This window comes from Anoplophora glabripennis, unplaced genomic scaffold (assembly GCF_000390285.2).
Source record: "Anoplophora glabripennis isolate ALB-LARVAE unplaced genomic scaffold, Agla_2.0 scaffold14, whole genome shotgun sequence".
Classification (NCBI taxonomy): domain Eukaryota; kingdom Metazoa; phylum Arthropoda; class Insecta; order Coleoptera; family Cerambycidae; genus Anoplophora; species Anoplophora glabripennis.
Window position 1 is genome coordinate 2,186,862 of NW_019416352.1, and position 16,311 is coordinate 2,203,172.

The following is a 16,311-nucleotide window of genomic DNA, read 5'->3' on the forward strand; positions in this document are numbered from 1 at the left end:
AACTGGATTCACAAAAAGTATGAAATTGATTTATCTTTTAGTTTTGCCATAACAGTCCTCAAACAAACAAGATAATTGGGATTGGAAGGTTATATTGATCACCCTATGCAATTGAGATATTGCAATTGTTATATTAAAAAAAAAATAGTAGACATTGGAAACAATTATAACTAATGGTTGTATATTGCAAATGTTTTGATCTAATTAGTGCACTTCAACAGTTCAAGGTCAAGAAAATTAGCGTAACGCGATAAAACAAATAAATATAATTATTACTAAACTGCCTTCATCACTTTGGATACTTTGAAAATATTTCATTTACTTAAAATTCGTTACTTCTGAAAAAAATTCTTATTGAGACCAATATAACGTTTTTTGGTCCACCCTATTTGCGGCCGATACCAGTCGACTTCCTACTCAGAACTGAAATAAAACGGGCATTAATAAAGACCCGAAGTCAAGGACATAAACAATGTTATTAATATAACACATTCGTGTGTAGTTTTGTTGTTGTAGTACAGACAAATCGCATTCCTCAATGTTCGCAACTTTTAAAATGAATAACAATGGCAGCTCCGGGGAGAAGGTCGCTGATTTAATGACCGTCAAGGCCTTTGAGAGTCATAACATTTATTGCAGACGAACGGAGCCATATGCAGGGATAAGGGTTTTTAGAGCTGTAGTGGTTCAGTGACTTTTAAATTTTCGAGCGATTTGGAAAAGTAGGCCAAAAACAGTCGTAAAACTATTTAACAAAAGGTGTTTACTATACAGGGTGTCAGGTAAAGAATGTTACATGCTTCAATGGCGGGTTTTCGTAGTCCTCGCGTTGTCCAGATTTAAATCCTCTGGACTTTTATTTTTGGGGATAGATAAAACAACTGCATGGTTTATGGTGGCTGTGCTTCTAATATTAGGGAAGAATTCTGGGAGAGGGTTTAATTATAAACAATTTATTGATCGTTCCAGTTTTACAAAATTTTATTAAACATTTAAGAAAAGTCCTACAATAATCGAAAGCTACAATTGAATTTTTCAATTTAATCAGTACGTTGCACCATGTTATCAACATGGATATACCAACTTTGTAGCATAAATTGTCAATTTTACTCTCCTACAATCAAACAATTTTTCTCGGCATCAAATATTAACTTATATGCGTTCTATTTTTCCCTTAAATCGTTAATCAGTATTTTTACCATAACAACAGCAAAATATCAAAATCATTGCATTTTAGAGGTCTTAAGTTTACATAACCTAACTTTATATCGGCAACCCATTGCACTTTGCGTATCTTTGGCGATAACAAACAAATTGCATTCCACATTTACTTATTACGTCAAATTCCTTTAATCAACACAAAAAATATATAAAAAATTTGTATCCATAAGATATAAGTACGAATTTTAGTAAGCAGTTATTTTTTTATTATATAGGACAGGACATTATATTGACTTAGTTTTTCTCCTTTCATGTCTAAAATAGTAGGTATATTTATAGTTGACTTATCGATCAGTTTTGCATTTACGATCGTCGTATTATTTAAATTTTCAAGCTTAAAACCACAAAAGATTACTGCAGTATGCAATTTTCTAATGCAGTAGCTAGACAATTTGAATCTGAAAATTCTGGAAGAATTTGCTTGTGTATACCGAGTCCGTTTTTCGTCTGCTTTTAAAGACACATTTTATTGTGTTAGTTTTCTAATCAAAATTAAGTATCAGCAAAATACTTTTTAAATGCATTGTGATCTGACTACAACAGTGGCCTTTCTCTGAGTGATTCAACAGCTCCCATTGAGGGTATACCAATTCCTGTCTAATATAACAAGGATGCGATTATTCCTTAATATATCAATAAAGAGCAACCGGGTGCAATTTATGAATTAAAGGACATACTTGCACACACCGGTCCCTCTGTTCAATGAAAGGGGGTGGAAATGTGCAATTTTAGATAAGGGTTGAAGGGGATCTGAAATCTCTGTGAAGGGTAGGTATTTGTTTTAGACACACAGCGACACAGATGTATGTAACTGTTTAGATAAAGTGGATACACATTAATTGAAGTAATTTTTTAAGATTATTCATGATTCAAAAGCACTGTTTTTAGACCAAGCGTCTGTTTTTTGCTTAATTTTTTTTCCACATAGTTTTAATTTACTTAATATATATATATATTATGCAAAGTCTATGCAAAATATCATTTAAACGTCTACAAAACGAGGGAGTTAATAATAAAAAAATAAAAACCTATACAGGGTGTGTCATAATTAGGTGTAGGTCATCGATGTTTTGATCTGTTTCAGAATTTACTATCAACAGATTGAAAATCAGTTCAGCAGGTATAGTCTTTCCGAAGTCAGTTGAACATGTATAAAAACGCTTAGCAATAAAATTTACTTTCATAGGCGTCCCTAAAAAAGTTTCCTGCCAAGGGTAAAAAATAATGAAAATTTGTATATAATGTGGAGAGATTATTTGGCCAACAACATATTTTAATTATTTATGTCCTTGAACAATTTTATTATATTGATGGTTTTGGTTGACATATCAAAAAACATTTAAATTTTCATTAAAATATATTACTGCTCGACAAGAACCAATAGAAAGGTATAAACATATCCTTGCCAGGAAAGCATGAGGAAAAGTTGTTAGTTTAGGTTAGAAAAGTTATTAAATAAAAATAATCAACAATAAAATAATTCCGCGTTGCTGCACTGCACTGCTAGGCAATTGGTCAACAACTGAAATTTATGGCCGGTCGCCCAGTGCGGTTGTGTTTGTGAGCCGTTTGCCCACGCGCGCTTTCTTCAACTGGGCGTATATATTTCTACCACCTCCACGTATTTAAGTACAATCAAGTTAAACAATAATATGATTGAAAAAAATATAAATTCGAAATGTACGGGTTTATGAGTATGATCAATTCACATCACAATATGCATAGTGCTATTTCTAATCAAACAATTTTCTATCAATTTCCTGAGATATCTAATTCAACGGGTTTTAAGGGTAACAAAAAAATACAACTCTTAATTTAAAAATTTTAGTGCCTAAAGTGAATTAATTTAACTACCTACATAATTATTTTGAACAACACCAATTAAAGAAACGAAAGCACTCATAAAATGACTGAACTCAAAATAAAAATGTACGCAATGACATAAAACAGTTAAAACAGGTAATATTTAATAGATAAAAATCTAAACAAAATACGGTGTTTCTACTCTTTTTTCTTATTCGACCACTTGAGCAGCCAATAGGTGCTAAACATATTAAATTAATCCAAAGTAAACAAAACATCAAGAAAATTAAACCGTGAACAGTTTAAATTTAAGCAGAATCTGATCCTGTTCTGAACGCTTACGAAGGACAATGGAGTTAAGATTTCGTAAGGCCGCCTCTGAATAGCCGCAACTGGTGATTGACTTCACACGTGGTATGATATGACGTAATTGTAAATGGGTGAAAAATAAACTGCCACGTTAATCCGTCGTAATGGAAATGACCGAATACCAATGCTTCATTTTTCTTTTAGTTTGTGAAGTGTCTCTGTAGTATAAGTGTATAACTTTATAGAGTTAACTATTTCAATGTTTAGTAACGTATATTTTTGTGTTTTTAGTATTTAAAAGATTACTGGAGCTTTGTACGTCAATAGGTACACTAAAGTTAGACTCATAGACTCAAAGAGTGAGAAATCACAAATTTTAAACACCGTGGTACCAGTATTAGTCACAAGATTTCAGGTATGTTAAAAATCAGATGAATAAGACAGACTATTAACTTATTTTTATGTATTTAATTCACCATTATTTATTAATGTTTGAGATTTCTGTTAGATTAATTGTTAAATACTGTTTCAGAGTTATTATTTATTTTTATATATTATTTATTAAGTATATCATTATTTATTTTTTGTTATTTGAAACGGGTGGTGTGAAAATTTGCTTTTGAACAAGCTTTCTTTTAAATTACGAGATTTGACAACAATGCATAGCCCAATTCGCAATTGTGCATTCGCTTTGACTAACGCGCTCCGTTGTTTGAGATCACACTGGCTTCTCCAGCGGCGAGGTATGAAATTTACTAAAAAAAATTAAAAAAATTCATTTCCCATGACGAAATTTCAAAAAACAAACGTATGATACGTGTTTCTAACAACCAAAGGTTGCAAAGGTTGCTGGAGATAACGCGTGCTATTTGAGTTTCATTTTAGAATGAACTGTTATGGACGATTTTTGAAAGCGTATCCCGTTGCAGGGATTAATATTTTTGATGGAACACTTGTGGGAACAGCGAGTTTATTAGTTCCCGATTTCATAATATCATGAATGGAATAGCGACCTAGTCACCCGTGATATCCTCGCAACCTCGCATAAACACAGGTCTAAGCCTGACGATTAATTAGCAGATTGGTGGCATAACGACACGACAAACGGACGAAAACGTATCTCGAGCATAGGCAACTATTGTGGCGCGCTGAGAGTCAGGCTGGTGCTCTAGAAAGTATAAAGAAAGCGAAATTAGCGTTGATATCGCGAGGTGTTTGTTTATATTGGCGCGAGCTCAGCTCGGGAAAAAATAAAAACACAATAACATGTCATTGCTGAAGTACCGTGAATCTCTTGGCAAAGTCGTCTTTGTTTGAACTACGCGCAGCTGTTTGTTTGATCAAATTTCATCGGATGCTGCTTATTATTTTTTTTTTGTTTGAGCCTAACAATTAAGCAAGGACTCATTTCTGTTTTTTCTCAGAAAAACTCGATTTAAATAAAAAAGGAGCAAAATCGAACTTCTATACGTACAAAAAAGCAATTTTAGGATGACTGTACCCATAGGCGTAGATAGGATTTTTGCTTGGTCTCTGAAAAAAGAAAGCTCACGCATTTCAAAACCTAAACACTTTTGAAACATCTATTAAAGGGGGGGCATGATCCCCCTTGCCTGTAGCAATAATAGTCATAATTGTGGTATTCGTTTTGAAAAAGTAATATTAAAAAGAAATGCCAAAAATACTTAGTTTTAGACACAGATGTAAACATTTTTTTTACTATAATTTTCTTGTTAATTCAGCTCTTTGAATTAAATAGTTGGAATTAAACAGGTATACAAAAATTGCAATTTTTACGTATAAAACTGATCCAAGAGCAGAAATATTGGTAGTAATATAAAATAAATAATTAATGGTAGAAAATTAAAAACAGTTGGCTATTTAATTCTGCACATAAAATACATCCTTAACTTTTTATTTATTTATTTGTTTTTTTATAAGTAGATTTGATTTTTCCAATTTATTTCCAGTTTTGTTACAGATGTGAGTAGAATTTGTGTATTTTGTGTTTCATATACTCGTCTTGTCAATTGCAGTTTTTAAAAAAGTACAACCACTGACTGAAAAAAAGTGGTTTAGGTTTTATGAGCCCTTCAACTTAAGATTATAAACAAAAATTCAAAATTTACAATGTTGTGATTATTCTAACCCTAAAACTTTATCTAGGAATTCATTCTCTAAATGCAAGTGTAAGAAGTCATATTTAGGTATGCATTAAACTTTATTGCCTTTTCAATGTAAAAATATCGAAATATTTTGACAATTTTTCATCTACAATAGATTAGGTTCTATAATTGTCTTACCTTACCTTGCATGTCCGTAAGTAGCAAGATACTGAGCATAAAACGGTAAAAGATTTTTAAGAACTGGTAAAATGACATTCATCGAAACAAATATATAGGGTGATTCACGAATGATGACCAAAAATAAAAATTTTATAGGAAAGACTCCCCTTAAAATTCATTCATTTTTGGTCACCATTTCTGAATCACTCTGTATATGGGAGACATCATTTTTAGTTTATTATTTGTTGAAAGACATTAGTTGTTAATCTTATTTACTCAAATGTAACATTTGGCACTTAAATCAAATGTTTTTTGCCTCATCTCATTTTTATTTGTGTATTTATTGGAACTACAAGCAAGAGGACCTTTCAAAATGGCATGACAGATATTATAGAAAATAAATTTTATCTTTTTTCTACCGTTTAATTTAGCATTGGTAAAAGGTAGTTTAATTATCATTCTAATCTAAGAGATTATTTATTAAACCACTATTTTTTTATACTAGGCAAAATACGTTCAGTTCTGGTTAAGTCTCGGTCAACTAATCGGGCAATTAAATTGTATGAAATTAGTGAGGCTTTCCAAACGTCATTAGGGTAATAAACTGTCCATTTCATCCATAATAGAGCACACTCACACGGCGCACAACGCATGCACAGTAATGGCTGATGCTGTTCTACTCCACAAGCTCCGTTGGCTGTAAGTAATATTGAATTTTAGGGAAGAAACTTACTTCCTGGAAGTAAGTGTTTGTGTTTGTAATTATAATGACAAATAGATTATTCAATTTTCATAATTATGTCAATTCATGACATATTCTCATTAGAAATTATGATTTTATTTCTAATATCTATCGCGAATCTCTCCGATATAACAAGCCGGGTTGACAACTTTCGATTAGAACGAAGAACCGTGCCCAAGGAGTCAGCGCGAGAGGCAAACGACCTAGTGGACGGGTTGTTGGCTTTTTCGCTTTGCAACTGCACCGACCCAAGGCGGAGAGATGCAACTATCAACCGCTCCGGTCTGATCTAGTTAACTAGTATCAATGACACCGTCTCAACAATTAATTTGTTGCCATTAAGATTAACAGAACAAATATTTACTGTTCCTCACGAGGAAATCATAATTACAGCGTGACGGGTGGAAAAGTTAAGCTGTTGAGTAACCGACCGCATATGGGCAACTTGCAAATATTTTTTTTAATGTAGGTATACAAAAAAAAATCTACAATTTTACATAATCATGTTTTAAGCGGGTGTTTGCTGTCGGACTATCGAGGACCGTATCATTTAAATAATCAGGAAAACACTGACAGATGCTTAAAAGAAATCTACCCTTACAGCTGCTGTACTGGGTAATTTTATAACGCTGGATATTTCTTTATGTTCAGTATGTTACATTGCGATGTATGTGATTGATAATGAACAATTTCAGTTACTTTAGTGGACATTTTAAGTGACGACTGTACTGTCAGATGAATCGCGTAAAACAAAAGTTCACAGTGACATACGGGCTTAAATGAAAGAAAAAAAATATTGGATAACTGTAGACAAAACTAGAGATGAAAAAAAATAGTGAAAGAGTGTTAATAGAGCAAAATAACGTTGTAACGCATTAAAATTATTTTTAAATTCCTGCCACCGCCACTGACTTCGTACATAAATGTCAAACTCTGTATATTAAGTTAGTAGGTTCTTTAAACTAAAAATGAAATAACATCCATTTGCCACAGACATCATATTTACTTTATTTTTTTGTTAAAATCACATTCAATGTGACTATTGCTTGGTTTAGTTGGTTTTTACTCACAATTGTAAATGTTACTCATAAATAGTAAAGCTCGGGGTATTCGTCGGCTAGTCATAGGGCGCACTTGTGACAGCCCTACTCATAATATTTTCTACCACATCAGATAGCAGTTTTATACCTTATCTTGTTTTTTACAGCAAGCAACTGTAAAAACCGATTGTTTCATAATTGTTACCACGCCGTGGGGATATCACCCATTAGTGTAATGTCATTCATGTCAAACTTGAATCGATAAAATTATCAGGTGGCTATAAATAAAAATTCCATTCATTTGTCTAGAAAGGTTTGTCAGTGTGGTTAAGTAATTGAAAAAATATTATTTTAACGTTCAGCAAAAACGAACAAAAGGTTAACGTCTTGCCATTAAAATTTCATGAAAATCCATGAGAGGATACTGAAAATGAAAAAGGATGTACAGGTTAATTTAGTTAAAAGTTTTTAGTGCGTCCACTTATTGAAATTTATTTTGAAGAAAATAAACAGTTCAATGGGTTTGATGTAGATAAAAATGCAGCAGCAAGTCTGTTGTGATACAGTAGCATATTTACGATAAGATAAATGGTTTACAATTTGTTTATTTAACTTCATTGTGATCGTCTGGCTATGAGTACAGTGCTTTCATAAAATATATCGACAAACAGGTCTCCACTCTCCAAAACGGTGCAGGTACACTTAATTTCAAACATAGCAATAAAACAACGTCTGACGTTTGAAGAGGAGCTCAAATTTCACAAAATCGTCAACAGAGGGACCTAAGTTATGTTTCCTTTTAGTTTTGCGTTTTGAGGAAGGCCTAATCATGACAGAAAATCGAAAAAAAAAATGTTTCTCGATCTTTTAGAAAATAAGCAAATTTTCCCCTTAACTCCCGTTAACTCGGCGCCCTACTTTGCATCACATTTACTGACTGGGAACGCGCCGGCACACCACACAGCGTTAGAACGTTGAAGCGAAACAGCTGATTTCCCCAGTCATCTTGCAATTGGTTTCAAAATCAAAGGCCTACTTAACAAAGTGCTATGGACTGAGGAATAGGTGTTTTTTTAGCCGTAATGTCACTTTAAATAGGTAGCTACCATACTAGTCTTTGAAAAGCAATAAGTCACACAATAAGATATACGTACTACAAACTGAATAATTAATTGAACATACAATTACTAAAAACTCAATTCAATTACAGAACATAGTAAAAACGTTAACAATATTAAAAATATTGATTAATCTAGCAATCAAAAACAATTATTTTTTGTTGTTTGATGTGTTTTGTTTTTATTAACAAATAAATAATATTTGGTAATATTTAAAATGTAAAAAAAATCTTATTCATTCATGAGGTAAGAAGGTCTGTTTTTGTCGTTCACTATTAAAAACACAATAAAAGCTAGGTTAGTGACCGAATACTACGGCCCGAAAAGGGGGTTTAAATAATTATTTGATTTTTTTTTTTCAGGTAAATATAGATTTAATCTTTTTTTTAATAGCGTATTCGTATTCTACTCATTTTTCCCTATTTTAATGACCCTGTTTATTTTGAAACTATAAAGCTAATTTCAATTAAACATAAAAAAAATAAATCCCAATAAAATGTGCTCACAATTTTTAAAAAACTATATTCAATATATAGCACATATTAGTGAAAAAACACACACACGTGGCATGTTGAAATTATGTATTATATTATGCTGCAAACCTTCAAAGAAATTGTTTCGAATTTAATAGCAGAACTCACTATGGACAACTGCCAACTCGAAATTCAGCCACGATAAAACATACATCCTACTTCTGCATTTTAAAGATTACTTTTTTAATCTCAAAAATATTTTTTAGCAATTATCTCAATAACAAATTGCACGAATCCAACCCTGATACATAAAATTTGTAAACGCGTAACCAATCCCCATTAACTCAGTCAACCTCCAAATTACTGTTAGTCATTACAGTTTATTACATTAATATAACATTGGCAATGGCGAATGCATCACCATTAGAATTTAATTAACTAATAGAGGAATAAAACGCGTACGGCTCGGTTATAATACCCGCGATAAGTACAATACCATCCTGTTATCAAATTTACCTTCGCCACAGGCGAAGATAAAGATAACCGTGGCCTTGCCGGCTCGAAAATAAATTATCAGGGTCAGGATTGTTAATATTTTATCATTGCCATTCTTATCAAACGAAAACGATAACACGTGGGGATTCGACTGCGCAATTTAGCAGAATGCGGTTTTCTCAACTTATAAACAATTGCCTTTTGTTAGAGCAAATCGTTGGACTGAGTCATCAATCTCGTGGCGATTAGCTAGATGCGTTTTCTAGATACCGAATTGACGCGACGGTACGATTAAACCTGTTTTCCGTTTACCGATTTTAATCCACGAATTGACCAAGTTGTTTGGTAACGTATTGTTCTATTTCCTTTCCTCTGTTGTATCTGTTCTTAATATTATTAATTTTTTAAGGATATTCCGTTTGATGTAAAAACAAAAACACTTTAAAGAAAGTAAATAAAGAGCAAAACATAATGTCCATGTGGTGTGTCAGCTCTCACGGACGGGTGCAAAACACTCGTCCTAAGACGCCAATCACGAATTCGTTATTGACATATTGTCGTCAATTTGAAATTAATCTTCCCATAATAAGGAACCAGTTTTTTTGTATTTATATCTGTCAGCAACTACCAGAGAAGGCTGTTTCAATGTATGCATATTAGTCCAGTTGGTAGAGGTTCGGCCTGTGTCAAACCTTGATAACCCGGAAATAACTACACAGAAATACTTTAAATGATGAGTACAATAACAGGCTAATTTGCTGACAAAGTATTTTATCAGGAAAAAAAGTTATAACAATTTAATAGTGAAAAATTTTTTTTTAGTAGTTTTCTTTAAATAACTCAGCGGGATAACTCTGTACGAAAAAATGCTTAGGACATGATTTTGTTCGTAATAAAACTAGCTACAAAATGGCGGTGGTCCGATTACGAAATTTGCAATAACAAAGCCGTGAGATTGAAAAAACGGTATAAAACGTCAATTTTTTAAAGTTGCTGTAAAAATATCAATTATAAACAAAAAGTGATAAAACTTTCGAAAACTATAGTTCAATATATATACAATAATGACGCTAAAGCCGAAAATCAGGAGAGCAAAACTTTTTGTTCTATAAGGTTTTATACATCCATCGGCATCTGAAACTCGAAACTGCCAAATTTGTTCGAATCTGACACTTGAAATTTGGTATACACATAGTGTAAATATGCAGAAACCAAAAGCAATTTGCAAAATTCAATTATCTTCATTTTTGCAGCTTTGGTAGGGTTTTATACGTCACCGTTTTTTTAATTTAGTTATCAAGAAAATGTCACCAACAGTAACTTTTCGGCCTCTGCCGACTGGACTATATATAGAATGGGCTAGAGTCTAAAGGCATCTAGTATGTGGGCATATACCAATAAAATATGATTAAGTTAAATAAATGTAAGGCCAACAACATCGACAGAAACATTAATCATGATCAAGTGAAGTTAAATAGTGAGAAAAACAACTCATTGGGGTAGGTTTGGACAAAAACGAAATAAGGAATGGTGGACTACCAAAATTTGTATTATTCTCTTAATAAGGATGACAAAATATTTAAACCTCGTAATTTAATACTTCTAAATAGCTTAATGATTATGTTAACTTTAAAAATATTCGTTCCCAGGTAAAATCTGCCATCAAGATTGCTTATACAAATTATATACTAGAGTCCGAAAATACAATTATGAGCGATTCTAAAAATTCTGGAACTTTGTAAACTCAGAAAAGGGTTCTACTCGTATATCATCTTCATTGTCATATAATGGGTCTAATTGCGATTCCACCAATTTTTATTTAAATTCACAATACTATGTAAACGATAATGACATCCCATATATTCCTGAAATTACGGAAGATAAAATTTTAAATTCTATAAAGAGACTGAAGGCAAATATGACGATGGGTCCAGACAACTTGCCGGCCATTATTATCAAGGATTGTGCTTGCTTATTTTCCAAACCGTTATGCACGATCTTTAATCAAATCTAACACCTAACACCTAGATCTAACACCTTCCCTGATTTATGGAAACAGTCTCGTGTGTGTTCAGTTTTTAAAAGGGATAACAAGGAGGATGTTGAAAACTATATATATATATATATTGCTATTTTGTGCAACTTCTCTAAATTATTTGAAATTATTATTCGCGCATATTTATTTTTATGCTAAAAACTTAATTGTTCCTGAGCAGTGTCCAATCTTGTGTGTGCTACAAAATTTATTGTTGAGACTTTGGATATGAGAGGTTAGGTGGACGTTATATATACAGATTTCACTAAAGCCTTCGACAAATTAGATCGTGGTATATTGCTTCGTAAACTCGTGTTCAATTTGTACAATGTCGTGGTTACAAATCAGATATATTTAGTCCAAACATCAGGCGTTCCTCAAGGGTCAGTACTAGGACCACTGTTTTTTATCATTTTCATCAATGTTACAATTTGCTGACGATTTGAAAATTTATGCCAATGTCAACTCTGTATCTGATTGTAATAGGCTTCAGCACAGCTTGAATTTGCTCACCATTTGATGTGATAATAATCGGCTCCCCTTAAACGTTTCAAAGGGCAATGTAATGTCTTTCTCCCGTAAAACTAGTATCTAGTTTAATTACAGCCTACGTGATCAGGTACTGGTTAGACCTGAACATATTAAGGACTTAAGGGTCATCTTTGACCCAAAATGAACCTTTTCTGCAAATATTGCTGAATCTGTCACAAGGGCTTACAAAAACTTGGGTTTTATTCTTCGAAATAGTAAGGACTTTAAGAATATGTCTACATTACGTACCACGTGCTTTGTTAAACTCAAGTTAGAATATGCCTCTGTGGTTTGGTCTCCATATTATAATTGTTACATTAAAAAAAGTGCAGAGGTTTCTTAAATCGGCTAGTTTCATCTTAGATGGAGTCTATCCAGCTCTCGAATATCCTCAAGATTTATTATTGGATAGGTTTGAAATTGAAATGCATAGTTTAATTAGGAGGAGGGTTATGTACTCGATAATGTTCTTGTACAAAATTGTCAACCACAATATTGATTGATTGCATTGAGCTTACAACGCAAATAAATTACCATGTTCCCAGACCAAATAGTTTGTTCAGTCTTCCTTCTTCGCGCACAAACATGTTGCGGTGGTCTCCTTTACATCAAATGCTTTTTAATTATCATAATACGGAGAATAGCCTGGACATTTTCAATACTTCTATAGCACATATTAAAAGAATTTTCTATTCTCAGAACAGAGTTTTCGGATTTTAATTTCTTTTTTGTTTTTGTATTACTTATGTAGTTATTTATGATGATTTTTAGATATACTAATTCTTATGTGACTTTACTACCGTTTTGCTATTTATTGATTGACTGACATTGTTTCTGATTGACGTTTGTACTTTTTGGTAATTTTTATTTTTATTTTTGCTTATTTTAAATGTTTATGGTTCTTGTGTTAATGTATATTTATTGTAGCTGTAATATTCAACCTGTAATCGGGTTTCTCCCGTTGGGTAAATTAAATAAAATTAATTAATTAAATTTCTGAATATTTTATAAAACGGTACGCATACGCTTATTTGTGCAAAATATTCCTGATAGAAAACAATATTGATGATCGATACTATCAAGCATTTTAATGATTTAGTATGGTAAACAAATGACATTATTGCTGGTGCATTTAGCAACCTTGAGATTTGAATTTTCTTGGAAATATATCCATCAATATAACTCAACGTATATCGATACAGTTTGGTCTTAAAGACTGATTTACAGTGAGCATATTTTGACAAATAAACTTGTGACAAATTTATAGCTACCTTTGATGTTTCTAAACAATTATATAGTATATAATAAACACATTAACAAAATTGATTGAAAATTTGGATGGGTATAGGTAGTTTTTTCAATCTTAAAATATTAATAAACACGTAGATAACTATACGAAAAAACTCCAATTTACTGTTAATAAATGTATTGCATTGATTTTTGTAAGGGATGGTCCATCATATATGTCATATAGATTTCGAATTATTTTCCGATGTAAGAAAAAATTGTAAAAACAAAAATAAAAATTGTATGGAACATTTTTAATTTTCTAAAACACATATTCGGAAATCAGTTGTGCATCAGTTTAGAGAGGTATAGAACTAACTGAACATCCCTTATATTTTTACTTTGGAAAGATCGTTTTGATTTGACATCTTGGTAAAGGAGATATAGTCACAAGATTGTAACTAAGAATCTTAGAAGGAAATAATGTAATGCTCTTATCGCACATTTTTACCATCAATATCTCCCTTATCATTAGAAGTGTGCGCAAAATGAAACCTTATATTATTATAATTGCAAGAAAACGTTTTATACAAACATGTAAAAATATACATAATTATTAAACTAACTTAGGCGAATCAATGCTAGACATCTTAAATTAATCCAAAACAACATAAAATAGAAACAAAATGATACGCGAATGATACGCATGAAATAAAAGCTAGTCATTAGCGGGGATTGCCGTTCAACCCCTTGCGACTAATAGTTTCGCAGCAGCACGTTTTTTATCATTGTTTACGTGATTAGAATATGCAAGTAGACTTTACACCTGATGTGATATGTGAATAGGATATAAGGTAGTATTTAGTGAAACGTTGTTGTGTTTCTAAAGGTCAAAGGTAGCTTCCGTGTAAATATGACCCCCCCCCCATTCAAAATTACACCCCGTATAATATTTGTATAAATTTTGGCAGTGTGAATTGCGAAATCTAAAGCAACACCGATATTGAAGCATTAGAAGCGGAAGAAGCGGAAGAATATTCTCAGTAAATGACTCTTCCGGTCACCCTGTATATAAAGTGAAATAATCCAGCCGTGTCAAAAGTGGACAGGGATCCGCTTACGAAAAAATCTATTTGGTGGCCTAACATTAAAATAAATTAAACATATTCAAATGTTATCAGTTGACCGACCTTCGAAAAAATATTTGTTATCACGACTCCATATCGCACCACATTCCTGATTCTCAAACACATTATTTTGGTTTGGCTTGGTGTTTGAAGTGGACAGCACCACCGAACGAAATCAGTAGCTGTCAGGTAAAGTGGGTAAGTTTCGAGCGCTCCACGGTAATATCCCATTTTATACATTTGTTTACATTGGCTCGAGTAGTGTGGGTGCGACATATATTTAAAAATAGTAGTACAAATAAGAGCGTTTCTTATCTACTAACAAGAACTATTTATGTATTTGCTGTACATATATTTGTGCATGTATCTCGGTATGTGTGTATTTGTATTTTGTATTTATGCAACAGATAAGAAATTTGTCCAGTTACCTTTATCTATTAAGATGTGTTGCACTGAGTACCTTATTAACTGTATACAATTCCCTGATCCACTCAGGGATCAGTTATGGGGTAGATTTATGGGGAAACTAGCGATTTTATCAAAATTTTGAGGATGCAGTAACATGCAATAATTGTTTTGGGTCCATAATAATTCAGAACAGAAATAACCTGCAAACTACTGCACATCTGATTTTTTAATAGACCCATTTTATAGATTAAACGCATAAAAGAAAAGTGATAGTGATACAAATATGTGTAACTATACATCAACTATCTGTCGACTCCTAGTTCCTAAAAACAAATTTGCTTTCGTTTAAAGAATATTCAAAATTATATATGTTACAGAGCAGTTTCTACATTGTAGATGAATCTGCGACAGCAGTTTTACAACTACATAAGTGAATTATTATATTTGGAAACTGTGTTAAAATTTCTGTAATTGCTATTATTAACTTTGCGGTGTTATTACTAAGAATACTTTCGCGGATGTTTTTATATTCTCTTTCCAATTGTATTGCTTTTAATCATGCCTTAAACTTTGACTTACTAGAAGTGTATTATCTATATACATAACGTACTATATATATCTACGTATCTATCAACAGTACGACCGAGATCGGGTAAACAATTAAGTGGTTACGGTGGTGTCCTTTGGAAGGTCCTTAACCTCTAAAGATAACCAAATGGTGAAGCGGAACAGTCTTAAATAAGTATTTCTGGGGAGTTTTGGTGCTTACCGAGATCAGGGATGGAGCTGGAGGGTTCCTCGAGCTTGTTCTCGATGACCTTAATTTTGGGTGGCGGGGGGGGCGGCGGTGGCCGCATGGTGTTACCAGCGGTCGTCGGCGAAGACGTGGAGGACACAATCGGCCCGTTCGGGATGCGGAACTCCTTGGGCTCGGTCTTAAACACAATGGTGGCGGCCTGCATGGTCACTGGTGTTATGTATCGCACTGGTTCAAAAAGTAAAAGTTCCGCTCATGTCCCGCGATGACACAGAGATCCACACGCGTTTCGGGGCTAGTCCGAGATAGAATGAGAATGAAAGTGAAACTGAAATGCAGTTCGGGTGAAACGCAGGGGCGCGCTTGCGCTGCACCCTTAACGCCCCATGTCTGTCTGGCACATGCACTTGCGGGGTGACTTCGACGGGAGGTTTCGGATCTGGCGGACCGGTGGCGGTATGGCGCGCTATGTTGACACGGTGCGAACGAATGAGCTCGCGGCTCTGTAATGCGGCGAGTCCGTGCCGCGCTCCGGCTTGGCCTTGTCCTTGAAATCGGCTCATGAACCCAGCGCTAGCTCTGACTGCTTATCGATTTCAGGTCGCGAGCCTCTCCGTACACTTCGCGTGGTCTTTATTGCGTTCTGGTTTCTCCTCCGAACTGCCAAATTCTGCTCCGTGTCACATCGCCGGCCGACCGCATCTACGAGGGGCTCCCGCGAAGTCCCGCCGTTTTGCGAC

The 16,311-nt window shown here is 33.5% G+C and overlaps 1 protein-coding gene across 1 annotated transcript in view; it reads right to left on the reverse strand.

The window, feature by feature from the left end:
- The window catches only part of LOC108904060 (ecdysone-inducible protein E75), a 198,874-nt gene extending 183,014 nt beyond the window's left edge, over positions 1–15,860 (reverse strand). Inside the window, exon 1 of the mRNA XM_018706445.2 lies at positions 15,584–15,860. Coding sequence (XP_018561961.1) covers positions 15,584–15,776 — 193 coding nt within the window. The 5' untranslated portion in view covers positions 15,777–15,860. The remainder of the gene's footprint in view (positions 1–15,583) is intronic.
- Positions 15,861–16,311: the final 451 nt, after the last annotated feature.